The sequence below is a fragment of the Sorex araneus genome, chromosome 3, assembly GCF_027595985.1.
Source record: "Sorex araneus isolate mSorAra2 chromosome 3, mSorAra2.pri, whole genome shotgun sequence".
In the NCBI taxonomy this organism is placed as follows: domain Eukaryota; kingdom Metazoa; phylum Chordata; class Mammalia; order Eulipotyphla; family Soricidae; genus Sorex; species Sorex araneus.
This window is the reverse complement of record NC_073304.1, coordinates 147165269-147192085: the sequence shown is the minus strand read 5'-3', so window position 1 is coordinate 147192085 and position 26817 is coordinate 147165269. Positions and strand designations below refer to the sequence as shown.

Genomic DNA, 26817 nt, shown 5'->3' with positions numbered 1-26817 from the left:
TGACCCAAAAAAAGCAAAAACAAAAAAAAACTCATAAAATTCACCTCCTTAACTTATTAAAAGAAAAAAAAGAATAGTAGTAGTAGCTTGGGCTGGAGTGATAGCACAGTGGTAGGGTGTTAGCCTTTCACGTGTCCAACCTGTGTTCGATTCCTCTGCCCCTCTCAGAGGGCCCAGCAAGCTACAGAAGTGTGAGAGTATTGCGCCCACACAGCAGAGCCTGGCAAGCTACCCGTGGCTTATTGGATATGCCAAAAACAGTAACAATAAGTCTCACAATGAGAGACGTTACTGGTGCCCACTCATACAAATCGATGAGCAATGGGATGACAGTGACAGTAGTAGCTTGCCAGTTCTTTGTTTGGAGGCCACACCCTCATGCTTGCATGGAGTACTTGCGCTCTGTCTGTGCTGGAGGGGTCACTCCTGGAGGTGCTAAGGGGACCATGCAGTGCCAGGCGTTAGCCACAAGCCTCTCACATGCAAAGCATTCACTCAGTCCATTAAGCTATCTTTCCAGTCCTGTTCCTTGACAATTTAAACAGCATTTGCATGTGTGTGTGTATGTGTATGTGTGTGTGTGTGTGTGTGTGTGTGTGTGTGTACATTTAGTGTACTTTCAAATGTGGGGAAATCAAGACCAAACTGATTGCCTTAATTTTAAAACATATATATATAGATACATACGTATATACACATATATATATTTCAATTGCCTCTGTTAATTATCTATTGAAAATTTGCCTGTTAATTGTTGCCAAGGAAAGCAACAAGGACAAGCTTTCCCCGGAATCCTTTTGATTTCTGCACAATGGTATTTTAAGAATCCTGTGCTTTTGGAATTGCTCAGAAGTGCTTCAGGCCATTAACCTTTAAGAAATCTTTCATCTTCAAGGATTTCTGTACCTGAATGTTAATAAACGATTTTTCCAACAACACTGTTTCTTTACAGAGCATGTAATATATACACCTCTTTACCAAAAAATAGTTAGAAAATGAGGATTCTTGTGCATTTTATAGAAATCTAACTATAACATACTAAAGTCTTTTGCATACAAAATATAAAGATAATCTCTCTACTGTGTGACTTTGAAACTGTGTGCTAGTATAAATCATGGTGATCCAATTATTGGGTGTATAGTAGTTCCTTTCCTGCAGAGGCTACATTCCCAAGTGTAGGATAACATGGGGTTTGTCCTTTTAGCCTTGCCTTAGGGAACATAGATTATCTTAAAGCAATGTCTTTTCTGTATGGACACAGGAAGACAATATTGTGCTTGTAACTTGGGAGTTGATTGACTTCAATAATATTTACTCCTGGGCATCTGCTTTCTTAACTCAGTTACCCTTAGTTCCTAACACCCCCAAAACAGGGTCCCAACGAGGGACAGGATGGATCCAGGGCAAGTGGTGAGTTATGTGCTACCCTGGCATCGAGATAGGCCAGGCCAAAGTGCCACAATACTCAACTATAAGTTGAGAGCATGATCATGGACAATGCTGTCATGGTCCAAAAGTAAGGATGAGATTAGGACCCTGCTGGGATTAGGAAGACTAACCTGGCCTGAGGACTGTGGTCTGGATTATACAGTGAATGTCCTCAGGAAGAACCAAACTTTAAGGTTATATCTCTTACTGTGCTCATACAGAATGACATTGCTAGAAATATTAGAAGTAGATTTACTATGACTATTTAAGTAGATTACTAGCTCACACCCTGATACACCCTTGTTTGGACCCCCACCCTTGAGTGGATCTTCTCAGATGAGATTTCCTTAGATGAGATTTTGTTAATCTCCTCAAGAAATGGTCTAACCCTTCTTTGTTGATTTGTTGATGTTAAACCCACCTTTGTGTCACCACCCTATGTAATTTGCTATATAAACTAAGACTGTGGGGCACTGAGGGGAGATAAAAGAGACGGGGATAGGAGAAAGAAGACAAGGTAGACAGAGGAAGAAGGAGACAGAAGAAGAAGACAGAGGAAGAAGACAGAAGACACAGATAGGCAGAGACAGAGAGGCAGAGGCAAAGAGACAGGCGCAGAGAGACAGGCACAGAGAGATAGACGCAGAGAGACAGACGCAGAGAGACAGACGCAGAGAGACAGACGCAGAGATTCAGACACAGAGAGCACAGTGGCACACACATAAGCAGAGCACAAGGTGAAAGAAGTGAGAGCGAGCGGGGCAGAAAGGGAATTAGAGGAAGATCCAGAGAATGATCGAGAACCGGGAGAGAAGCAGAGAGAGAGAACGAAATAAACTGATCGAGCAACCAGTTTGGCCTTCTTCCTTCCTTCGCCTGCCTCATCATCACCATCAACCTCCCCGGGGTGGGGGAAGCGGCTGGAGACTACCGAACGCGGGCAGCGGGAGAGAGAGAGAGCCCCGCTGGGCCCTCTTCTCTTTTGTGTTTTTACACACCCAAGGGTCTTTATTATTATTACTACCTTAGACCATGAAATGGGAAGAAATGGGAGTGATATAGACAACTGGCAACTACACCCCCTCTGCTTCGCTGATGACATCGTTCTAATGACACCAAAATTAGCCAATCGGCACAAATGCTGGCCAATTTCAACCATGAATGTGGAAAGGTCGGACTGCAGCTGAATCTCACCAAGACAATGTTCATGAAAAACCAAGTCCCTGATGTTCCATTTGCTTTCAACGGAATGAACATCTCTGAATGCAGAGCATTGTCTCACCAAGACAATGTTCATGAAAAACTAGTCCATGATGTTCCATTTGCTTTCAACGGAATGAACATCTCTGAATGCAGCAGCTATGTGTGCCTGAATTGAGAACTCAACATGAGGAATGACTTGGCACCAGAATGTCACAGGAGGAAGAGAGCAGCATGGAATACCTTCAAGAGCATCAAATAAGTGGTTAAGAGGATGAAGAACCTCCAGCTCCAGGCACATCTTTTCGACTCCACCATTCTTCCTGCACAAACATATGCTTCAGAGATCTGGGCCCTATGAAAACAGGACAAGAACATGATTCGGGTATCCCAAGAGGAATCAGAAAAACTATGCTTGGAATATCACATTTCACTCAAGTGAGAGAAAAGAATCCAGAGGTCTGACCTCCATCAACGATCAAGAATCAGGGACTCTGTCTCGTTTACCAAGTCATGAAAAATCAGATGAACCGGTCACATAATGTGATTAATAGCTGAACTAGAGCTATTACCAACTGGATTCACTGGGATGTCAAAAGGACAAGTGGCCGACCACCTACAAGATGGTCAGACTTCTTCGTCAAAAACCTGAACAAATGGTTTGAGACTCTTCATGTTCCTAGAGCAAACAGATGCCATAGGGCTACACTAGCATGAAACAGGGATGAATGGAGATGTTACTGGTGCCCGATCGAGCAAATCGAAAATCAATAGGATGACAAGTGACAAGTGAAGTAATACCTTGAACCAAATTTTGTAGTACTCTAGTTAATTGCACAGACCATTATACTTGTATTTGGAGTGGGGGAAGTTGTATTTTCATCTTATATTTGATTTATTTTTAAACCACTAAAAAGTGAAGTCACTTGATACCTAACAGATTATAGATTATTTATAAAAATTGTCTACCACATTGTAATTAAAAATTACTATCCCTCAGGGCCAGAGTGATATTACACTGAGAAAGGCACTTGCCTTGCACGCAGACAACCCTGGTTTGATCCCTGATACCCCATATAGTCCCACAAACCCTCCAGGAATGTCCTCTGAGCACAGAGCCAGGAATAAGCCCTGAGCACTATTGGCTATGACCTAAAATAAAAAATACTGTTCCTTCTGGACATAGATTATCTTTATTATAAATTCAGATATTTATATCCTATCAACTGTGATATATTTCCTAAATTCTTTCCTTATTTTTTATTCCTTAAATTAATATGCAGTCATTCCATCTAAAATAAATGTTTTTAATTTCAGTAGAAGTACTGCATTTTAAACTGTGTATAGTAAAAAACGATAATAAAATGTGTATAGCCTAGTTAGTATATTCTTTAAGTGGATATAATATTGAAATTTAAGAACTGATACCTGCTAATAGCTAAACATATTTCTAATCCAATTCTCCATCATGCTCAATTGACAATATATAGCTTTCTAAAGCTTATTTATCTTCATCAACTGAAACATCATGTTCACTGACTAGATGTTCCTCATCTGCTTTTCTTTTCAGACTCTGGCAACTGTCATTTTACATTCTGATTCTAGTGATTTGGCCTTTTTGGTTTTTGTTGAGCCACACCTGGCAGTGCTCTGGGTTTACTCCTAGTTCTGGGCTCAGGTATCACCCCTGGTGGGGCTCAGGGCACCATATGTGGTGCTAGAGATAGAACCAGGAATGGCCACATGCAAGGCAAGCACCCTACCCATTGTTCGAATGCTTGGCCCTTAATTTGGCTGTTTAGGTATCTAATATAAGTGGAATCTGAAATATATTTCAGTGACTTAATTATTTTATTTAGCACAGTGTCCTCAAGGACAATACATGTTTTCACATATTACAGACTTTTTGTTTGTTTGTTTGTTTTTGGTGGGAGAGACGTGAATCCAGCAATGCTCAGAGGTTGCTCCTGGCTCTGCACTCAGGAGTTACTCCTGGCAATACTCAGGGGACCAAATGGAATGCCAGAGGTCATACCTGGGTTGGTCTTGTGCAAGGGAAGTGCCCTGTCCACTGTACTATATCTTCAGCCCTATAACGTCCTTTTTCAAGGCTGAAAGTATTCCATTGTATATACAAACAAAGATGATGAATGGCTTAACAATTTCCAGTCAATAACATATAAATAACATATCTAAACAGGCAAAACAATATAGTCTAGGTGTATAGTAGGTTATATCACCTAGTTCCGTATAATTACACTGATATTGCACAATGACAAAATCATGCAACATGTTTCTCAGAAAATACCCTCTTTAGTAAGTGATATATGATAATGTGCATCTGTAGTGTGTGTATGTGTGTATGTATATATATATATTATTCATATATATAAACACATTCATTTATTCATTCAACTGTTGGTGTGCATTCTATCTCTTGGGTACCCAATCTTTCTGTGTTTAGTTTTTGATGTGCTTTTCCTTATCTCTGGCCTTTGCTTATGCATGCTGTGCTGCTTAGAAAACTTTCTTCTGCCAGTTACACCATTACATTCAACGACTTAACTTCCTCCCATTCTTCAGATGTCAGCTTATAGGTCACTTGCTGTGAGAAATGCTTCACAGAAATAACAGTAGAAAAAGACCTGGGTCTTTGGAGGGAAGTTGGAATTATGTAGGCAAAGAATCAAAGAAAAGGGGTTCAAGACACCAGGAATAGTAATGTGAAAACTGAGTAGTATAGAAGAGTGGTGGAAAATTGGTGAAAAATCAAACTGTTCAGATAACCAAAGTGTAGGTCATACTGAAAAATTCTGTTCGATGCCCCTTTCTTTGGTTTTCTGTACAACAGACTCAGTACACAACATTCTACTCATGGTATGTTAACTACTCACTATTTAATTTTCTGTAGTCTCATTCAGAATAGCTATTCAATTCATGGTACATAAAAGTAAGCACTCCATAATTATTTACTGAGTAAGTAAATGAATGGAGATGGAAGAGAGAAGTAAATTCATGTAACTATGAGTAACTTATACAGAGAACTTCCTGTAGTTTATGCAACTTGCCAGTATTGAGTCATTAAGATGAGTAAAATCATGGTATGTCTTTTCAATATGTAAATTAATCTCTGTAGGTAGATGTTTATACACAATATATTTAGGTATTTCTGGGAACAGCTATATAATACTTCAGAGAGAAAGTATAACTGAGATAGATGAGTGGGAACTAGTTAGTTAAAGCAACAAGGAAATCTGTACAACTGGCAAATGGTAGTCAGCAATGCAAAAATTGATGCCAACTTACATGAATTAGATGCAGACCTCATGTAGCAATCCTATCAGATATAAATGTTTCATTGACTGTCTCCTTTTCTGTATAGATGTTAAAGACCCTAACTTGGAAACAATGCTGGATATCCCATCAGCACTTACACCAACCGTCATTCCTGTCGTAGTCGTCCCCCAAGTCAAAGGAAAAGGGAAAAAGGGCAAAGAGAAACCCAAAGATTCTCTTAAAGAAGAGGAGTCACCAAAAGAAGAGGAGAAAAAGGTACATGGGCCTCAAACCTTAACATCCATGGCCAAACTCTATTTCTGCCTTAGAAAAAAATCTTGATTATGTCAGTAGCATAATTGCAGTGTATTCATAGTATTATACAGATGCATTAACATGTCCTTACGTTTCAACTTTGAATGGGCAAGGGATTTGAAACAGAAAGAGTTTACTCTATGTATTGTCTTATACAAAGGGTCTCAAATCATGCATTCCAAGTCAGAAACGGAACTAGCAAATTCAATCTTTTTTCCACCCTTGTAGTTTGCTTTGAGTTGGTCAGGTTCTTATTTTAAATTCCTTATTTTAAGTACTTAATGAAAGGTCTGGGAACAAGCTGAGCGAAAGAAAATACAGAGATCATGAGAATCAGGCTGAAAAGAGGATTATTAAAACCCTCAGGTAGAAGATTCACAGGAGGAATGCGTGATTAAGGGTAGGTTAGTTCTGGCACTTTTGAGCAGGTTCCAGGAACTCCAACTGCAATCAGAAATCGCTGGGGCTGATAAAAAAATCCCTTATACAGACACCAGTGATTTCAAGGTATCCTTCTACCAGGAGCCCCCTGGACCCACCCAACACTTAACTTTGCTCCTTGGAATAATTAGAAGAGGATGCTCGTGCTTGATAACTGACAATGAAAGTCAGTTTTGGACTTTCATATGACAGGTTTGGACTTAGCAATGTATGACAAATTTAGGAGAACTAAGGGACAATCCACTTTTGGTTAAAGAGCAAGCCTCTGTCTCCAATCCTTTACTAAATTTGGACACACACACGTACACACATAGACACGTACACACACACACACACACGCACACACACACTTTGAATCTAATCATCTTCCTAATAGAAGAATATATAAAGGAGGCTCTAGGAGAGGGATTGAAAGAAGCCACCAATCAATTCTTGTTAAATAAAAATTCTTGTTCTAATATTAAATAGAATTTGGGCCTGACCTTCGCCATCTCTGAAGGTTCACATCCACACCCCAGACCTCTGCTTGCTCATTCATTCTCCAGGTGAGGTTGACTTCCTGGCTAACGGCAGCCCTCCCCATCCAGCCCTTCCATGAGCAGATTTCCTTCTCTTCCATCCTGCAGCCACCAATCTCTGCCTCTCCTCAGGTCCACACCCCAGGCCCCATCTACCCTCCACACTTAAACGTCCTGCTGTGAACTGACAGGGTCTCTCTGTAGACGCAGCCTCCACCACAAGACCCCACCAAGAGATTTTTTTTACCTACTTTCACCCCCACTGTCTCTACCAGAAATTCCTCACAAGGTAGCCGTGGTGGCCAGAAATAAATAGAGGTCGAAATAGGAGAATGATTTAGTGAGCAGCAGGCAGGATCTCTGCCCAAAGGATCTGCGTTTGAAGTTCTACTCCTAGTGCTCACAACCATTAGAAGTAATGAGAAAACAGGAATTCAGTGACTTTAGCAGATGGGGACAGAAGCCCAGCTAATTCCTCAAGTTTATCAAAATTCTCAACACTGCCTGAGAATGACCTTAGAACAATAATCTCTTTTGTGGTATTGAAATGAAGAAAGCACAGAATAAGACTCACTTGGAAAAACAAATGTGATAAAGATTCCAAAACTTAGTTCTGTGGGTTCTGAAGGCAAGCAAGGCCTTTACCATAAATCCCAGACTAAGTCTTCGGGCCAATTTAGCCTTTCCTTTTTTTTTTTTTTTTTTGCGTCACACCTGGCAATGCACAGGGGTTACTCCTGGCTCTGCACTCAGGAATTTCCCCAGGCGGTGCTCAGGGGACCATATGGGATGCTGGGAATCGAACCCAGGTTGGCTGTGTGCAAGGCAAATGCCCTACGCACTGTGCTATCTCTCCAGCCCCCAATTTAGCCTTTCCTTTCCCCAGGAGTTCTGTCTTTTAAGTTATAGTGGCTTGAATCAAGATTGTGCTTTTTTGCTTTCTAGACTGTCCCATTTCGATGCCCAGGTAGCTCCGCCACTTGCCCCAGGTCCATCCAAGTCCCACGGTGGGACCATCACCTGTTCTGGGATCTTAAGAACTACAGTAACTAAAGTCTGAGTCAAGTAGTAATGATGACTGCCCAGGAGTAATTTCAGGGTCAATCAATTTCTAAATATTAGGAGCATAGCATCAACAGTCTTTTTGTGTTTAAGTGAAGAACACTGTCCTAAAGCAAAATATGAAAAGGTTATAGGGGAAATAGAAAAGCAGGCAATTCACCACAAATACAAAGTCCAGAATCACCAGGTTTTACTTTATAAGTAACCAAGCCTAACTTGGGAAATTATAACAATGAGAGGTAAAGCACAAGGGAAAGGTTAAAGATAAACTCGTGGTATTAGGGGTGCTCCTAAGAGTATTATATGCTTGTTTTGGGGGAGGAAATAGTGCATTTCACTGGTGACACCTGAAACACTAGGGTTAATAGCCAACAATAGTATAATGGGGAGGGCACTTGTCTTGCACACAATCAACCTAGGTTCAATCCCTGAAATCATGTATGGTCCCCAGAGTTTCACCAGGAGTGATCCCTGGGTACAAGGTCAGGAGTAACCCCTGAGAAATACTGGGTGTACCCCCCACACCAAAAAAAATGTATTGAAAGAATCAGTAGGTAATCAATATTTTTTAAAGCTTTTCAAAGAAAGCAACATAGAATGACATGCCACAGAGATGCCTCCTGACCACACACGGGGCTGTCTCATTCTCGGCAGCTTGTGGGGGCAGGGGATGGAGGGGGGCGGGTAAGTTCCCCTCCCCACCCTGGAAGAGCCCCACCAGCCTCAAGAATGGCCCAGGGGCTGGAGTGATAGCACAGCAGGTAAGGCATTTGCCTTGTATGCAGCTGACCTGGGTTCAATTCCCAGCATCCCATATTGTCCCCCTTGGTAGACAATACTCTTGGTAGCTTGCCAGGCTCTCCGAGAGGAATAAAAGACAAATAATTAATTGAATTTTAAAAAAGAAAAGCAATTTTTTAAATGATGATGGGTGGTGGATGGTGGGAAATTGTTGATTTTTTTGTATAATACTAGATTTGTGTTGGCAGGTTTTTAGTTTGAGCATTTTAGTTTGAGCATCGCCAGGGGTAATTCCTGAGTGCATGAGCCAGAAGTAACCCCTGCACATCAGCAGGTGTGACCCAAAAAGAAAAGAAAAAAAGAATGGCCCAACAACGCAGCCAAAAAACTCCAGAACACAATTGGCGTCATGCTGACAGCCACTCTCCACAGGCTCTGAGAAGTCTCACCCATGAGTGAATCTACTATATTACCATATTTCAAACTAGAATTGCTGCACAACTCCTACTCTATACCACTGATGTACCAAGAGTATCACACCACACTCGACAGGGTTTAAAGTATAAGGCAACCAATCTCAGGGGGAACACACACACATACACACACACACACACACACACACACACACAGAGGTAAACCTTTAACAAACATGTTGGTAATCTCTTATGCAAGGGCTTATTGGCTCCAGGGTGAAATACAGCAATCTCCACACACTTTCCTCTAAGGAAACTATTTTTGGACCATCTTTAGCAGATTATTCATAACAAGCAATACAAAATTAATTATTTCAGTTTTACTTTGGGGGCATGGTTTGGGATTTGGGGTAGAAACATTCAAAATATGGTGGTGGGTAGATGCAGTGGTGGTGGGATTGGTGCTTGAATATTAAATGTAATGAATTATTGTGAACAACTTTATAAAAATAAAATTTGTAACACTGTAGCACTGTCGTCCTGTTGATCATGGATTTGCTCGAGCGGGCACCAGTAGCATCTCCATTGTGAGACTTGATGTTACTGTTTTTGGCATATCGGATATGCCATGGGTCATATGTCAGGCTCTGCTGTGCAGATGGAATACTCTTGGTAGCTTGCCAGGCTCTCCGAGAGGAATAAAAAATAATAATAATTAATTAAATTTAAAAAAGAAAAGCAATTTTTTAAATGATGATGGGTGGTGGATGGTGGGAAATTGTTGATTTTTTTGTATAATACTAGATTTGTGTTGGCAGGTTTCTAGTTTGAGCATTTTTGTTCATTTTACAAAAGGATTTCATAAGCTTTTTTTCTCAGGTTTGTGTGTTTCATATATTTTTAACTACTTGTTCATGTTTTTGTCTGTGATGAAGGAAACGCAGAACAATATAGACAATGACTCATCTATAAATAAATAACTTGTTCAGAAAATGACAATTAATTTATTTACAATTAATTTTTAACTATTTCAGGAAGAAACAGAACCAGAAATTGTTATTGAAGACATTCCCTTTGCTCCCACTTTCCAAAACCTTAATGTATCTTGCCCCAATGGACTCCTGGTTACCTTCCTGGGGCAAGAGTACTCAGGTGAGAACTCTTGGAGAGGGCAAGAAAATAGAAGAGAAAACCATTTTAAGGACAATAAATGGGCAGCAAAAGTTTGCACTTTTCATCAGTTAAGCTAACTTATTGTCAACCATCATATTGAGGTGCTACATAGCACTGTTGCTAATAGTTGATCACATACATCATCTTAACACCACACCCACCATCATGGTTTAAAAAAATTTTTTTGAGGAGAGAACCCACTGGTGCTTCAGATTTACTCCTGGCTCTGTGTCCAGAGGTCACTCATGGCAGGCGTGGGGGAATATATATGTCATACCAGGGATCAAACCCAGGTTGGTGTGTGCAAGACAAATGTTCTGTTATTGTTGTCTCTCCAGGTCCTCTTCAGGCAGTTCAATTAACCAACTTTTTTTTTTAAATTTATTGAATCACCTTGAGAACAGTTACAAAGCTTTCCAGTTTAAGTCTCCGTCATACAATGATCAAACACCCATCCCTTCACCAGTGCACATGTTCCACCACCAAGAACCCCAGTATACGCCCATCCCAACCCTCCCCCCACGTATGTGGCAGATAATTTCCACTTTTCTCTCTCTCCACTTTGATCACATTCAATATTTTGACAAAAGATCCATCGTTATTATTTGGAATTTTCCCCAACTATCAGATGTGCTGAAAAGGTATCATTAGATAATTTGCTTTTTATTGCTGATTATGAAGAGCATATGATGTTGCACGGCCACTATCATGATTTTGGATTTCTGATATTTAAGTAATAAGTCTGGAGGGATTTCTGCCAAAAGCCACTGAATTCTGAGATTGGTTTGTGTGCCTCTAAGATCATGGCCATTTAGGAGCCGGAGAAGCAGTTCGTGGGCGGCAACTCAAGGCCTCGTCAGGGCCAATTAACCAATTTTTTAATGCACTAAGTATGGGCCAGGCATTATCTAAGTAGTAAATACTAAATGTATGACAAAATACAAATATCATAAGTGAAATCCTAATAATAGCAGAGTGAGGAAATTGAGGTGGCACACATTTCAGTGTGGATGTATACAGCTTTATTCCTAAGTGGTAGGACTAAAGTGCTGTTCTTGGTCTTGGTCCTGTGATGGAAAGTGCCTTTATACTCTGCAGTTTTGAGTCCCGTAATTTCACAAAGAGTTGTGGTCTAGTGCTTTGCTGATCTTCTCAGAACAAAGGGCAGTGAGAGCCAAGTAAGTAAAGGGAAGGGCTCCTTTAATGGATCACAGAAAACTGGTCTTGCTCCAAGTATGAATATGTAATTTATAGATTCTGTTATTTTTGTCAATTTTGCACATGACACCTAGCTAAGATTAATGAGACACCCACCTTGGTGATTGAATCTTGAATATATTTAAAGAAAACTCACTATGCAGTAGAATTTGAAGATACAACAAAGAACATACTGAATTAAAGTTTGAATTCTAGCTAGTTAAAGATATTCTAACTAATCCTTTCAATTACTTCTGCCTCTACCATATTCCTCTATCTGATAAATATTGTATCAGTAGATTGTGAATTTTTCATAATTAAATAGCTTATGTTACTATCAAAGAAAAAAAGTATACTTATTTAAAAACAATTCAGTGTTGTGTTTGCTTGCCAGCCAAATGAAAGAAAACTGGATGGTATTGTTGATCTACTTGGTTTCATTTTTTTTTCACTTGACTTTGGGAATTATAATACTTGTTTCTAGTTACAAATTCTGTTTTTTATGATGGGACCAGTTGTGTGTACTACCAGACTAAAATCAAAGGTGCTATCTGGGTTTGGGAATTACGTTAAGGATACTGCAGTATCCAGGCTAGAGAGACAGTACAATGGGTAAGGTGCCTGCCTTGTACATATCCACCTGAGTTCAATCCCTGACATCCCATGTTTTACCCCCAAGCCTCATTGGGAAGTAAATCCTGAATTCAGAGCCAGGATTCTGAGCCTCTCTGGGTGTGACCCAAAAATTAGAGAGAGAGAGAGAAAGAGAGAGAGAGAGAGAGAGAGAGAGAGAGAGAGAGAGAGAGAGAGAGAGAGAGAATACTGATAGGTGTAATTTGTTTCAAGTTCAAAAGCAGAGCATATTTATTTGTTTGATTCATTCGCCCTCTTGTCAACCCAGGATAATACCTGTTTTGTCTGTTTTGTATATTAATTTCATTATACTATTTTCATAGTATAATATTATACTATTTTTATTCTTATCACTGTATCACTGTCATCCCGTTGTTCGTTGATTTACTCGAGCGGGCACCAGTAACGTCTCTATTCCTCCCAGCCTCCCTGAGATTTTAGCAGCCTCTCCTTACTTATCGTTACTGTTTTTGGCATATCAAATATGCTACAGGTAGCTTGCCAGACTCTGCCTGTACAGACAGGATACTATCAGTAGCTTGCTGGGCTCTCTGAGAGGTATGTGTGTATATATATATGTATATATATACATATATATACACACACACACATATATATATATATATCACTGTCATCCCATTGCTCATCGATTTGCTGGAGCGGGCACCAGTAACGTCTCTATTGTGAGATTTGTTACTGTTTTTGGCATATCAAATATGCTACGATTTGTTGCCTGCTGTCTGAACTCCATCAGATATGGTGTGGTAATTATGGAAAATGGGTAGGAAGTGTCTTTATAATGTGTCTGGAAAGCTGCCTGGAGCTTGGCGGTGGGTGAGTAGTGGAGGTTGGCTGCCAGGGCTGGGTCCCTTGGGGTAGGGGGGTTTCTCACCCGCCCCCCTCTGGGGCGCCCCAAGTGAAAACAGCCTGGTGCAGAGTCCTGTCATTGTCATTCTTATGGCAGGGAAAACAGTGTGGCTCACAATTACTTTGGAGTCAGAAAGGTAGTTCAGCATGTGAGGTAGTTCACATGCCTCACATTCTGTCTACAAAGCATATTTAATTTTTCTCCATACATTTTGAATCTTTACTCTGAACAAAATTGCAACAGTAGCTACCAAAATAAGTAGCAGTATCTTCATCAGTTTGGGACAAAGGGAGAAAAATAATGTGATCTAAAAAGAAAAAGCTGAGACAGGTTCTTTCGTGGGTGATGCTTGGATAAGTCATAAAATAAGTCACAAAAGTATATTTGCTGGCCGCCGAGATGTGATCCTGGGGGCCACATATGTGCAGCCTCTCCGCAGCTGCATAAGCATGACTCCAGAGGCCAGCTAAACTACTATTGGTACTGGCAGAATGTCTCCAGATTGAGAACTAAGCCACAGCCCCATGCCTGCTCGGGAGGGGAAAGGTATTTCTCTTGCCTTTTTCCTTGCCGGGGGTGAAGGGCGTGGTGACCACCATATTATGAGGACCACAGATGAGAGTTACAAGCTTGCAATGATCCAATATCTGGAAGAAATTTCCCTGGACTTAGTTGCTAAAATACAGAAATCCAAAACCTCATATCTCTTCACAACAGGTCTGACTCTAGTGGGGAACTCCTAACAATAATAGTGAGGTTTTTGTTGAAATATTGAATATAACAAAAGTAAAGAGAAAGTAAAGTGAAACTTATCAGTTCGGGGGTGGGGGGGTGGGATGAGAGGTATACTGGGTTTTTGGTGTTTTTGTTTGTTTTTTCTTTGGTGGTGGAATATGGGTACTGGTGAAGGGATGGTTATTTCAGCACTGTATAACTGAGACTTAAACCTGAAAGCATTGTAATTTTCTACATGGTGATTCAATAAAATAAAAAAATGCAAAAAAATACACCTATTGATACATTATGATTATTAATATATGTTGAAACATGATTAGTGATTTTAGGTGGGCAACTCATATGACACTATATTTCCTTGAATGTTAAGATAGACATTATCACAATCATATTCACTAAAAACTCTTAAGAAATTAAAAAAACATATTTTTTCTATATATCAACCAGGATTGGTGTGCTTATTAAGTGAGAAAATACCTTCTACCTTGAAATTTATTATTCTAATGTAAGATTTTTGGTAATAGTAAGGATGGTTGTTTTATAGCATAAAAAAATAGTTTGGGGGCTGTAGCAAATAGAATGACAGGTAAGACATTTGCCTGGCATGCCCAACCAGGGTTCAATCCCTTGAACCACATGTGGTCCCTCAAGGCCACCAGGAGTAATCCGTAAGCACAGGGCCAGGAATAAACCCTGAGCACCACTGGGTGTGGCCCCTAAAACCAAAAGAAGCAAACAGTTCACACACAGACTTGTTCAAATCACAGTTCTGCCACATACTGGCTCTGTGACTTTGGGGATGTTATAATGCAGCCCAACCTCCATTTTTCCATCTGAAAACTCTGCAGAAATCAAGTGTCTACTTAAAGGGGAATTGGGCTGAATTGGATAACATAAAAATAAAATACATAGCATAGAAAAATTTCTCAATGAATGTTTATTATTTTATCATTGTTATTACTTCTCTGGTTTGAGGTAAGGCATCACAAAGGGCCCTTATTCCAAAGCATTTTATTACCAGCCTGCTATCGTTCTCAAACACCATCATTGCATATTAACAAACCACCTTAAACACTAAAAAGGGAAATTGCTCGGCAAACACTGAGTCACTCCCGTGTGCCAGAAATTCTCAATAGTATGATCCTCTTTTGAAGGGTTGATTCAGCTCTTTTGTCTTTGGTAGTCAGCAAAGAGCAAACATGCGGCACAAAATCTGGATTTGTTAGAAATGAGGAGGTTATGATAACTTGGCAAATTGATGAATGGCTTAGGAAGAGCAAGCTCTGGGTCAGTGACCTCCCCTGCGGCTCCAAACAACATGAGTTCACCAGACAAGTCATCCAGTGCAAAAGCTTTTCAAAGAGAAACGTGTGTACCACGGCCGGGGTGGGGGGGCACATCAAAGACAGTAGCCAAATGCCTTCCTAATTTTGCCCTGAAATGCCCCAGATTTGCTGAGGGAGAATGGCTTATACATGAAGAAGGAAGATGCCCCGTAAATATTGGTACCTTATTTGCTACATCTCACCATCACAAAGTCAGAAGAGGTCCAGTATTTTCAGTCGCAGTGATATGAAACTGCACTGTTATCTAGAGGCAGGCAAAAGAATAAGAATAACTGCTGGAGAGGATGAAATTCCAACCAGGCACAGCATTCCCCAGGCCACAGTAAAGCTTTTTTTTTTAGATCAATTTATTATGGATGAGGACCCTGTTTGTGACATCATGGTTCGACAGAGCTACCCCCAGAAAGTGAAGCACTCCGAGTTCTACAAGGAGAGGCCACTGGTGGAGCAGGAGGTGTCGAGAGTCATCACCAGTCAAGGCACTGTCATCAAATACATGTTGGACGGGTCCACAGAGGTAAAAAAGAATACCAGATAACTTACTCCTCTTTTGCCACAAAGTAAACCTAGCTTTGAGTAGGGAAAAAGAAACCACTCAGTTGAAAATGGAATGGCATTACCATTCCAAAACAAATGCAAAATCAATTTATCTTTCTGAGATCCAGGATTGCAGAGAGAACATAATGTTTACTTACCCTCCTTCTCTCTTCCCATCTTCAAATAATAGAAAAATATTAAAATATAAGGAATTTGCACCAATACTGAATAATAACAAATTGTTTTATTCAAGAATCTGAAGACTGGGAGAATTCTAGAAAATGGGATGGGATCATATTGTGAAGAACTATGAGTATGGCTAAAATGTAGATAATCTGGAAAGATGGCTTAAATGGTAGAGAACGTGCCTACCCCAGATGAGGCCTGAGACCTATTCCTGGTCCTGTCATTTTTTAAAATAAACAACATGTAACTTATTACTTTTGCTGCAAGAGAGAAAAAAACCCTTGCTGTGAAATTAAAAGTCTAAATGAAAGTTCAAACACAGATGTTCCACATATGGAGCCCTGGGTTCAGAACATCAGGTTAACAGCCAGGTTACATTACTTTCTAGAAGATGAGAACCAGAAACCCTAATGACCAGAAGTCATGTGTCCTGCTCTGATGATGTCTCCCCACCCCGTTTTCACAGGCAAGAAGCTTCTCTTAGACATGACCCCACAAGGGAAGTAAATTGACTTTTCAGTGGGAAATATAACCATGAATCCAGCAATCATCCATCTGTGAGAAACGCCACGCTATTAAAGAATAATACAAAATTCAATTAGAGAAATAACATCTAGCAATAAGAGTAATTTTTAAAGTCTTGAAAATGAATAAAAGTAATAGAATCTAAATTCAGGCACTTGAGGCATTGAGACATTGGCAGTACATAAAAATGATTTTTCGACACTCTTTTGGGAAAAATTCAAGAGCTCTTAGATATTAAAACTAACAATTGTAGAGGCCAAGGGTGCAATATGACTCAGGAACACAGTACATATATCACATGTATGAGGTCCTGGGCTCAATCCAAAACAAAAAGTAACAATTGTGAAAGATTATGAGAAGTGAATTATGGTGGAAGAGGAAAATGTTGAGGTATTGAAAGAGGATCAATGAAATAGAATTTCCAAAAGAACAAAATACAGGGAATATAGGGGGAAATAAAAGGCATCTACTCAGAACTTTTAAAAAATTCTGAGATTAAATAACACCAAGAGCTAATTAGAATTGATACTGTATCATTGTATCACTGTCATCCCATTGATCATCAATTTTCTCAAGGGGGCAACAGTAACGTCTCCATTTGTCCTAGCCCTGAGATTTTACCAGCCTCTCTTTACCCGTCCTTCCCAGTGGTACCGCATTGGAGGTTCTTTCAGGGTAAGGGGAATGAGACCCATCATTGTTACTGTGTTTGGCATATCAAATATGCCACGGAGAGCTTGCCTAGCTCTGCCATGCGGGCAGGATGCTCTCGGTACCTTGCCAGGTTCTCTGAGAGGGAGGACTAGGCTATAAGAGGCTATAACTAGGCTTAGTCTTATCAGAGGATTGATACTATTTTAAAAAAAATAATTTGGAGGGGTTGGAGAGAGGTTATAGCTGATAGAGTGTCTGCCTTGCCTGCGGCTTACCCAGGTCTATTCCCCAGCATCCCGCATGGTCCCATGAGCTTGAGGTGATCCCTGATTGCAACGCCAGCAGTAGGCCCTGACCATCGTCAGGTGTGACCCAAAAAACAAAGGGAAAAAAGTCATTTGAGTATTTCCTGGTGCAACTTTAGTACTTGATGAATAAACGATTCCTAAAAATTTCTAACAGAATCAGTAAAAGCATAAGAACTTGCTGAATTTTGGGATTCTGATTAGCAACACTGGTGCTGGTCCCTCGTCCTGCTGACTGGGAAGTGTTGCTACTCAACACCTGCCGTGCTTGTCCAAGCCAGAGAGGCTTTTAGGAAACTAAACGCTTTGGAATGACACATATTTAATGTAGTCACTAGAAAAATGAAATAGAGTGGATAATTTTTCAGTTGCATGGGGTAAAAGTGATAAATGGGAAAGAAACAATACTCAAGGCAACCCAATAAAAGACAGAAAATTTTTATAAATGAAGAGGGCAAGGGAAGGATGGAACAGAGCCCATGGTCAGCCAGTAACCCATATACCTGGGCATTGCTAGGGTGGACATTGGCAAGGAAACATAATCTTTGCAAAGGAACCCCAACAGAACTGCCTTGCTGCCCTCACTCCTGTGTTCCAAGCAGCTCCCATACTTATTCATAATTAGCACAGAAAATGGTATTTCTGTCTTAAGTACAGGGTAGAGATGGTTGCTACAGTGGAGGGGAGAGGGCCAGGGGACACTCCAGGGTTCCTCTAATCCCCATCCAGTACTTTGTTGACCACAGATCTGGATGGACAAAAAAAGTTAGAATTAAAACAGTGCTGGATTTGGATTTGGCATTTGGGGTTGAATCTGAAACAGCAAATTCAAACAAGAAACAGAAAAGAAAAGAAATAGAAGGCTAACGATAACCATAGTAGAGTATCACTGCACTGATGAGTAAGCGATTGACTCTGTGCTCCAAATATACATTTGAATGTGCTTTGTGATTAATCTTTGGGTTAATTTTCATTTAAACCTGTTCAAACCCTTAATTTCACATAGCGTTTGTGATTAACCAGCCTTTTCCTTCTTAGAAGGCTAGACATTTTTTTTCTTTCAGATTCTCTTTGCAAACGGTGCTGTGAGCAGTAGTCCTGACCCAGGACCCATTTGTCCCCCTCCTGAGGCGACAGCAAGCCTTCACAACAGTGTTGACATGATGGATAACGTCTCTCAGCAGAAATCAGAAATTGCACCTTTTGATCCTGTTCCGAAGAAAGGTAATGATTGATTCTGATCAGCTTTAATAAAGCCTTCAAGTGACATTGATCAATACTATTATTATATTTCTCATCTATGAATAATTTCATAGAGAGGTGCATCCATATATCATGTACTATCATATACATGAGTGGCAATTGTAAGTGCACTGTGTTTCAGAACTCTGTCAAGAATTGCTTTTTCTCTTGGTCATAAGGAGTAGATATTCTCCTGCCTCACTGTATGCTCTTACACAAGATTAGCTCTTACCTGCCTGTTGTCTGAGGGTTGGTTTCACAAAGTGGTGATGCCAAGGCTCTGGCAGGCATCCCTGGGGCTCTAACTTTCCTCAGAGTGGCAGGATACCACCGCAGAAAGGAACATAGGTAAACACAAAAGCTTCCATGTGTGTCTCCTTATCAGGGAAGAAATTGCTTCCAGAATCCAGAATTCACAACCCTTACACCTCACTGTCTAGACCTGGTCAGGGACTGGAATGACTAGAATAGTCTAACACTGTTTTTCCTTTTTTCTTAGAATCTGAGTCCAACTAGTAAGAAAAATGGTGAGGCAACCAGCAGTGTCCGCCATACTGTACCTGCAGACCTGCTCTCCTCAGAGACAGCATCTGATTTGCACTCCCACCACTCGTAGGGAAAGGTCTACTTCCTCAAATTCTTGCCAGTTCTGGTCACCGTTGTTTGTCTTTAAGTAGACAAGCGCAAACACAATCTTATAAATAAATAAGCACAATTTGGAACATCAATACAATGGAACACTATTCAACTTTTTTTTTAATATCTCGCCATTTAATCTCCCATTCACTTATAGCATTTCCATTTAGTTACACAAAATGATAGCAGATAGTAATAGCATTCATTCATTTCATTTACAATAAAAACTCTATTTGGAAAATTATCAAGAATTTCTAATAATTGTTTTAGGATTGAATTAAAAATAAAATAGCATTAATGATGCTGAAAAAGGCAAGTTTTGCTGTTTCACTCTCACTATTCAACTTTTAAAAGGAAAGCTTTTCAGTTTGTTTTGGTTTTGGGATTTTGGGTAACACCCAGTGGTGCTCAGGGCTTACTCCTGACTCTGCTCAGGAATGACTCCTGGTAGTGCTTGGGGAACCATGTACAATACCAGGAATTGAACCCAGGGTTGGCCAGATGCAAGGCAAGCAACTTACCCCCTGAAATATCCAGCTCAGAAGAAACTTTTTCACATACGATAAAATAGAAACAAACCTTGTGTACATTATGCTAAGTGAAATAAACTAGTCATATAAAAGCCACTTTTGAGCTATTTAGAATAGTACAGTTCAGAGACAGGATTGGAGAGACAGTGCAGCAGGCAAGGCACTCGCCTTGCATGCGGCCGACTTGGGTTTGATCCCTGGCACCACATATAGTTCCCTAAACACCAGCAGGAGTGATCCCTGAGCACAGAGCCCGGAGTAACCTCTGAGCATCATCAGATATGGCCCCCAAACCCAAAAATATATGTATTTTTTAAATTTAAACATAAAATGAAATAAAATCAGAGATAAATTTTTGGTTGGCAGGCTGGAGCGATAGCACAGTGGGTAGGGCAAACGCCTTGCACGCAGCTGACCTGGGTTCGATTCCTCAGTTCCTCTCATAGAGCCCAGCAAGTTACCGAGAGTATCCTGCCCACACGGCAGAGCCTGGCAACTCCCCGTGGAGTATTCGATATGCCAAAAACAGTAACAGCAAGTCTCACTGGTGCCCGCTCGAACAAATTGATGAGCAATGGGATGCAGTGCTAGAGGGCTTATGGGGAATCAGAGGGGGGAGGTATTGAATTTCATTTACACTTTACAAGTGTTTCACAGATGGAGGTAGTGAATGTTTTTAATACTATCAAACTATACTTTTAAAATAGAGTGTAAATTTTATAGATGTGTATTTTACCAAAATATTAAAGTTTTGAGTAGCTCTAAAACAGGAAAACTGAGCTTGAGAAATAGTGTAGTATCTTAACATGCCAGCCTCATGATCTTGCAGGCGTATTGTCATGAGTTCGAGTCTCTGGTGTTCGCATATGTGCTGAGCACATTTCTGGCCACGGTGCTGTTTGATCCTGCTGCCCTTTTTTTAGTGATTCCCTCTGTCAAATTAATCAAAAAGAAAGTGCATTTATTATTATGTTAATTTATATCTCTGATTTGTAATGGGATTAAAAGTTAAAGATATGTATTTTCTTGTGAATTTTCAATTTACACCTTGTCCTGATTTTCTATGGCATATTTGTCATGTTCATATTAGTTTAGGAAATAACTTTATGTAAGATATGTGTTTCTGTGTACCAATCACAGTTATGAGCTATTTAAAATTATTAAAGGATTTTAAATATTAAATCATAAAATTCTCAGAACCTTGTGAGATGCATGTTTAAGCAATCATAATTTACAGATGATAAAATTAGGATATGGTGATCTTCATTTCTTCTTTCCTTCCTTCCTTCCTTCCTTCCTTCCTTCCTTCCTTCCTTCCTTCCTTCCTTCCTTCCTTCCTTCCTTCCTTCCTTCCCTCCCTCCCTCCTTCTATCCCTCATTCCTTCCTCCCTTCCTCTTTCCCTCCCTCCTTCCCTCCTTCCTTCCTTCCTTCCTTCCTTCCTTCCTTCCTTCCTTCCTTCCTTCCTTCCTTCCTTCCTTCCTTTCTTCCTTCCTTCTCTCCCTCCATCTCTCCCTCCTTCCCTCCCTCCATCCTTCCTTCCTTCCTTCCATCCCTCCTTACCTCCTTCCTTCCCTCCCTTCTTCCTTCTCTCCTTCCTTCCTTCCCTCCCTCCCTTCTTCCTTCTCTCCTTCCTTCCTTCCCTCCCTCCGTCCTTCCTTCCTTCTTTCCTTCCTTCCTTCCTTCCATCCCTCCTTCCCTCCCTCCTTCCCTCCTTCCTTCCCTCCCTTCTTCCTTCTCTCCTTCCTTCCTTCCCTCCCTCCTTCCTTCCTTCTATCCTTCCTTCCTTCGCTCCCTCCTTCCCTCTTCCCTTCCTTCCTTCCATCCTTCTTTTCTTTCTTCCTTCCTTCCCTCCCTCCTTCCTTCCTTCCTCCCTCCCTCCCTTTCTTCCGTCCTTCCTTCTGTCCTTCCTTCCGTCCATCCCTCCTTCCCTCCATCATTCCTTCCTTCCTCTTTCCCTTCCTCCTTCCATCCTTCCTTCCCTCCCTCCTTCCTTCCTTCCCTCCTTCCTTCCCTCCCTCCTTCCCTCCCTCCTTCCTTTCTTCCTTTTTTCCTTCCTTCCTTTTTTCCTTCCTTCCTCCCTTCCTTCCTTCCTTCCTTCCTTCCATCCCTCCTTACCTCCCTCCTTCCCTCCTTTCTTCCCTCCCTTCTTCCTTCTCTCCTTCCTTCCTTCCCTCCCTCCATCCTTCCTTCCTCCCTCCCTCCCTTTCTTCCATCCTTCCTTCTTTCCTTCCTTCCTTCCATCCCTCCTTCCCTCCCTCATTCCTTCCTTCCTCTTTCCCTTCCTCCTTCCATTCTTCCTTCCCTCCCTCCTTCCCTCCCTCCTTCCTTCCTTCCTTCCCTCCTTCCTTCCTTCCCTCCCTCCCTCCTTCCCTCCCTCCTTCCTTTCTTCCTTCTTTCCTTCCTTCCTTCTTTCCTTTCGTCCTTCCTTCCTTCCTTCCTTCTATCCTTCCTTCCATCCTTCTCTCCCTCCTTCCCTCCCTCATGTCTTCCTTCCTTCTTTCCTTCCTTCTTCCTTCCTTCCTTCCTTCCTTCCTTCCTTCCTTCCTTCCTTCCTTCCCTCCCTCCTTCCCTCCCTCCTTCTCTCCTTTTTCTTTTCTTTCTTCCTCTCCTTTCTTCCTTCCTTCTTTCCTCCCTTCCTTCTTCATTCTTCCTTCATTCTTCCTTCTTCATTCTTCCTTTCTTCTTCATTTTCCTTCCTTCCCTCCTTTCTTTTCTCCATCCCTCTTTCCCTCCTTCCCTCCCTCCCTCCCTCCCTCCCTCCCTCGTTCATTCCTTCTTTCCTTCCTTCCTCCCTCCCTTCCTTTCTTCCTCCCTCTTTCCCTCCCTCCTCTTTCCCTCTCTCTTTTTCTCTCTTTCTCTTTCTTTCTTGAAAAGTATCCCAGTAGCTTTCAAAATTTCCCAGCTCAAGGGCTCCCTCTCTTGTTGATACAAAAGCACTTGAAGTGAGAGTAATCACTTCTCTTAAAATCTAAATCCGTAATGGGGAGGCATCCCCTCTGTGACTTCCACCCATGCTGTGCCTCCACTCACTGCACTGCCCCACCCTATCCTCACATTGCCGCCTGCCCTTCATGCTCCTACTCCTGCTCAAGGTCTGGTAACTGAATCCGCTCCCTACGCAGATGGTTCTTCATTGCCTCCTTATCCACTTCGCTTTCTGTGCTTCCTGAGCTCCCTATACCTTATCCCCCACAGCCGCCTTCGACCCCAGGAGCCTACAAGTTCTTGCTGTGTGCTGACTCTGGCGGTTCCTATCCCCATCCAGTTAACACTTGAGTCCTAGCTCTGCCATCATCGATCCATCCAAAAAATTTTCACAAGGCAATGGTGACTGCTAGAAATCAGTATAGTCATCTAAACACTTGCTTGATGCTGTGACTAAGAGCACCAGGTCAGTCTAGCTCCATATAGCCACCAAGCACCAAAAGCAACAGGAATTTCAAACAAATTGACCAACCCAAAGGAAAGAATTCAACTGTACAAACACATACTAAGGGGAGTTCAAGTAAGTCCTTAGGTATGTCAGAATAGCCTAAGATAGCCTAAGAGCAACAGTCTTTTCAGTGTTCTCTGAACTGAGGAAGTCATGGAAAGAAAGACAATATAATCAAAGAAAACTTGATGGAAAAATGAAATAATTCATTGAAACAGAATTGATGGAGCTAAAGAATACAGTCACAGAACTTGGCAGCAGCACAGAAGTGGCTGGAAATCAAATGTGGCTTCTAGGACAAGAAACAGAACACCACTTATATAAAAAGAAAACAGTATTTAATGGACAACAGCAAGAAGAACAGCCACCAAATTATAGGAATTCCAAAAGGAAATAAAAAGAGAAAGAGGGGGAAACTTAGTGGAAAAGATAGTAGCTGACAACTTCCCTAATAGGAGAGATTTGTGCACGGGTCCAGGCCACCCAGAGGGTGCCAAACAAAATAAACGGAACAACAGCAAGGCACATGTACCAAAATGTCCAAAACCAGTGAGAGAGAAATTTTGCGAGGGAGACGCAAAGGTTCAAACAAAATGGAAACAACACAAACTCAAGTCAAACTTCTCAAAGTCAGCGAGCAAGAAGGGAATGGAATACTACATACAATGTAAGGAGTTAAAAGAAACTCAACCAAGGATCCTTTCTTGGTTTTAAGGCTTTACCTTACAACATTGTAAGGCTACCACTCATATTTGAAGGAAGAATAAAAGTCAATGACAGACAAAAAAAAAAGCAGTTAAAGACATATATTGCATCCAAACCAGTTCTGCATAAGTACTGGATATACCTTAAATCCTCATAGAAAAATGGTAACAAGCTCTGTCACATCAGTAATATCTGTCAATAGACTGAACTTTTCTATCAATGCCACAGAATAGCTGTAGAGATTAGAAATCAAAGTTTTGCCTTCTTGTTTCTAAAAGATACATCTAAACTATCACGATAAACACAGGCTCAGTGTGGAAGAATGAAAAGTGGTAATATAGGCTAACAGACCAACACAAAAGCAAGGACAATCAGACTAAATAGCATCCAATTTAAGTAATAAGAGGTGGGGATACTGGTTACATTACATACTGGTTAAAGGACCAATAGACCAAGAGAATTTACTCATCAAAATATATGCACCAACTAAAGGATCAGCAAAGTTTATAAAGTAACTGCTAATAGACTTCAAGTTGATTGCAACACTATATCCTCGTGGGAGATTTTAATATCCCACTTTCAACACTAGAGATCACCCAGAGAGAACAGCAATAAAGAAACAGCAATCCTAGTAAGGAATCAGAAGAGCTGGAGTTAATAGGCATATATATAGAACCCTATGTAAACATCCTATACTTGGGACTCCTCGACACCCCAGTCAGATAAGAAAAATAAATCGAAGAGATCTAGTTTGGAAAATAAGAGACTAGACCATCACTTTTTGCAGATAACATGATAATACACGGGGAAGACCCAAAAGATTCCACGAAAAATCTTAGAAACAATAAACCAATGCAGAAAAGTAGTGGGCTACAAAATTAATACACAAAATCTGGTCACATTTCTATATTTAAATAAAGATCTATAAAAGAAGAAAATAAACATTATTCCATTTAGAATAGCATCCAAAAATATTTTATGCCTAGGATCCAATTTAACAGAAGTTGTGAACAACTTTTAGACTTTCATGTTGAGAACTATAACTCACTATTGAAAGAAATAGAAGAAGGCAGTAGGAAATGGGAAAATATTGATGTCCTTGGAAGAATTAGCATTATCAAAATGACCATCCTGGGGCCGGAGCAATAGTACAGCGGGTAGGGCATCTGCTTGCACTCAGCTAATCTGGGTTTGATCCCCGGCATCCCATATGGTCCTTCAAGCACCACCAGGAGTAATTCCTGAGTGTTGATTGTTTAATTGCTGTTGTTGCTTTGAACATAATCTATTTGCATTTAAATAGTTTCTTTTGTTTTAATTTCAATACTAATTAGATGTGGTTTTATTTTTCTTTATACAAAGAATAAGTTATTAAACATTGAACTTGTTGAATCAGTAGATTAGTCTTTCTCTTTGATTCTGGAAAATTTTCTATATTTATATCTTTAAGATTTGTCCCTGATTTATTTCTTTCTCTCTTTCTAGAATTTTAATTAAATATACCTTAAAGGTTTTTAGCTGCCTTTTATTACTTCTCCTGAACTCTCAGATCTTCTATTCTTAATTATTTCTATAGGTCTGTCTGTCATTTAATAAGTTGAATACATAAACAGCTCCAAATGAAATCTTAGGGAAAACTTGATCTATTTACTAAGGCTCTCCATGACCTTTAGCTAAGTCTGAATCTTAAACCAAAGTCAGTACCTGGATTATACATTCTAACTCTGAAGAATCTTTATGAAGTGAACAACTTGTTCACAATATAAAGTCATTGCTTATAATTTGTTTCTGAGTCTGAGTTTGCTTCATTGTTGAGGTTTGATAACTCTGGGAAACCTCATATGAAATTGTTTTGTTATTCATACAAATGGAACAAATCTACTCTGCTAGAGGAATTGAGATATTTATCAGAGTTCCATAAGAAACTATCTTCATATCTCATCTTCAGTTCTGCTTTCTGTTTCATATGGATGGTGGTGGGATGGGCTGGTGAAGGGGTATGTATCAGGTGATTATCAATGTAATAATTCACTGTATCACTGTTACTGTCATCCCATTGTTTGTCGATTTACTCGAGCAGGCACCAAAAACGTCTCTATTTCTCCTAGCCTTGAGATTTTAGCAGCTTCTCTTCACTCATCTTTCCCAATGATTGGAGGCTCTTTCAGGGTCAGGAGAATTAGACCTATCTTTACTGTTTTTGGCATATTGAGTACGCCACAGGTAGCTTGCCAGGCTCTGCCCATGTGGGCGGGATACTCTCAGTAGCTCATCGAGAGGTGTGTGTGTGTGTGTGTGTGTGTGTGTGTGTGTGTGTGTGATCCTTGTTGCTCATCGATTTGCTCAAGCAGGTACCAGTAACGTCTCCATTGTGAGACTTGTTGTTACTGTTTTTGGCATATAGAATATGCCATGGGGAGCGGCTCTGCTGTGTGGGCAAGATACTCTTGGTAGCTTGCCAGGCTCTCCAACAGGGGCGGAGGAATTGAACTTCACTCCCATTCCTTCCCATTCCAGTAGTCACATGACATTCCTGAGCGTGGCACTGAAGAGTTTTGGGAAAATGTTATCAGCCTGCGAAACCCCTCTCTTTACATCAATGATCACTTCCTTGTAGAATGGTAAGAACCTGGTGGTGAATCCGTAATACAGCTTGTGGAGGATCTTGATGTACTGAATTTGAACACCCTGTTTGGCTAGGACTTCGATGACCTCTT

At 40.7% G+C, this 26817-nt stretch overlaps 1 protein-coding gene across 1 annotated transcript in view; it reads left to right on the top strand.

Annotated features, from left to right (window-relative positions):
- Nucleotides 1–26817, top strand: part of SPAG17 (sperm associated antigen 17) — a 317179-nt gene that overhangs the window by 211796 nt on the left and 78566 nt on the right. Inside the window, exons 25-28 of the mRNA XM_055132151.1 lie at nucleotides 6011–6180; nucleotides 10429–10546; nucleotides 15688–15863; nucleotides 18618–18777. Coding sequence (XP_054988126.1) covers nucleotides 6011–6180; nucleotides 10429–10546; nucleotides 15688–15863; nucleotides 18618–18777 — 624 coding nt within the window. The remainder of the gene's footprint in view (nucleotides 1–6010; nucleotides 6181–10428; nucleotides 10547–15687; nucleotides 15864–18617; nucleotides 18778–26817) is intronic.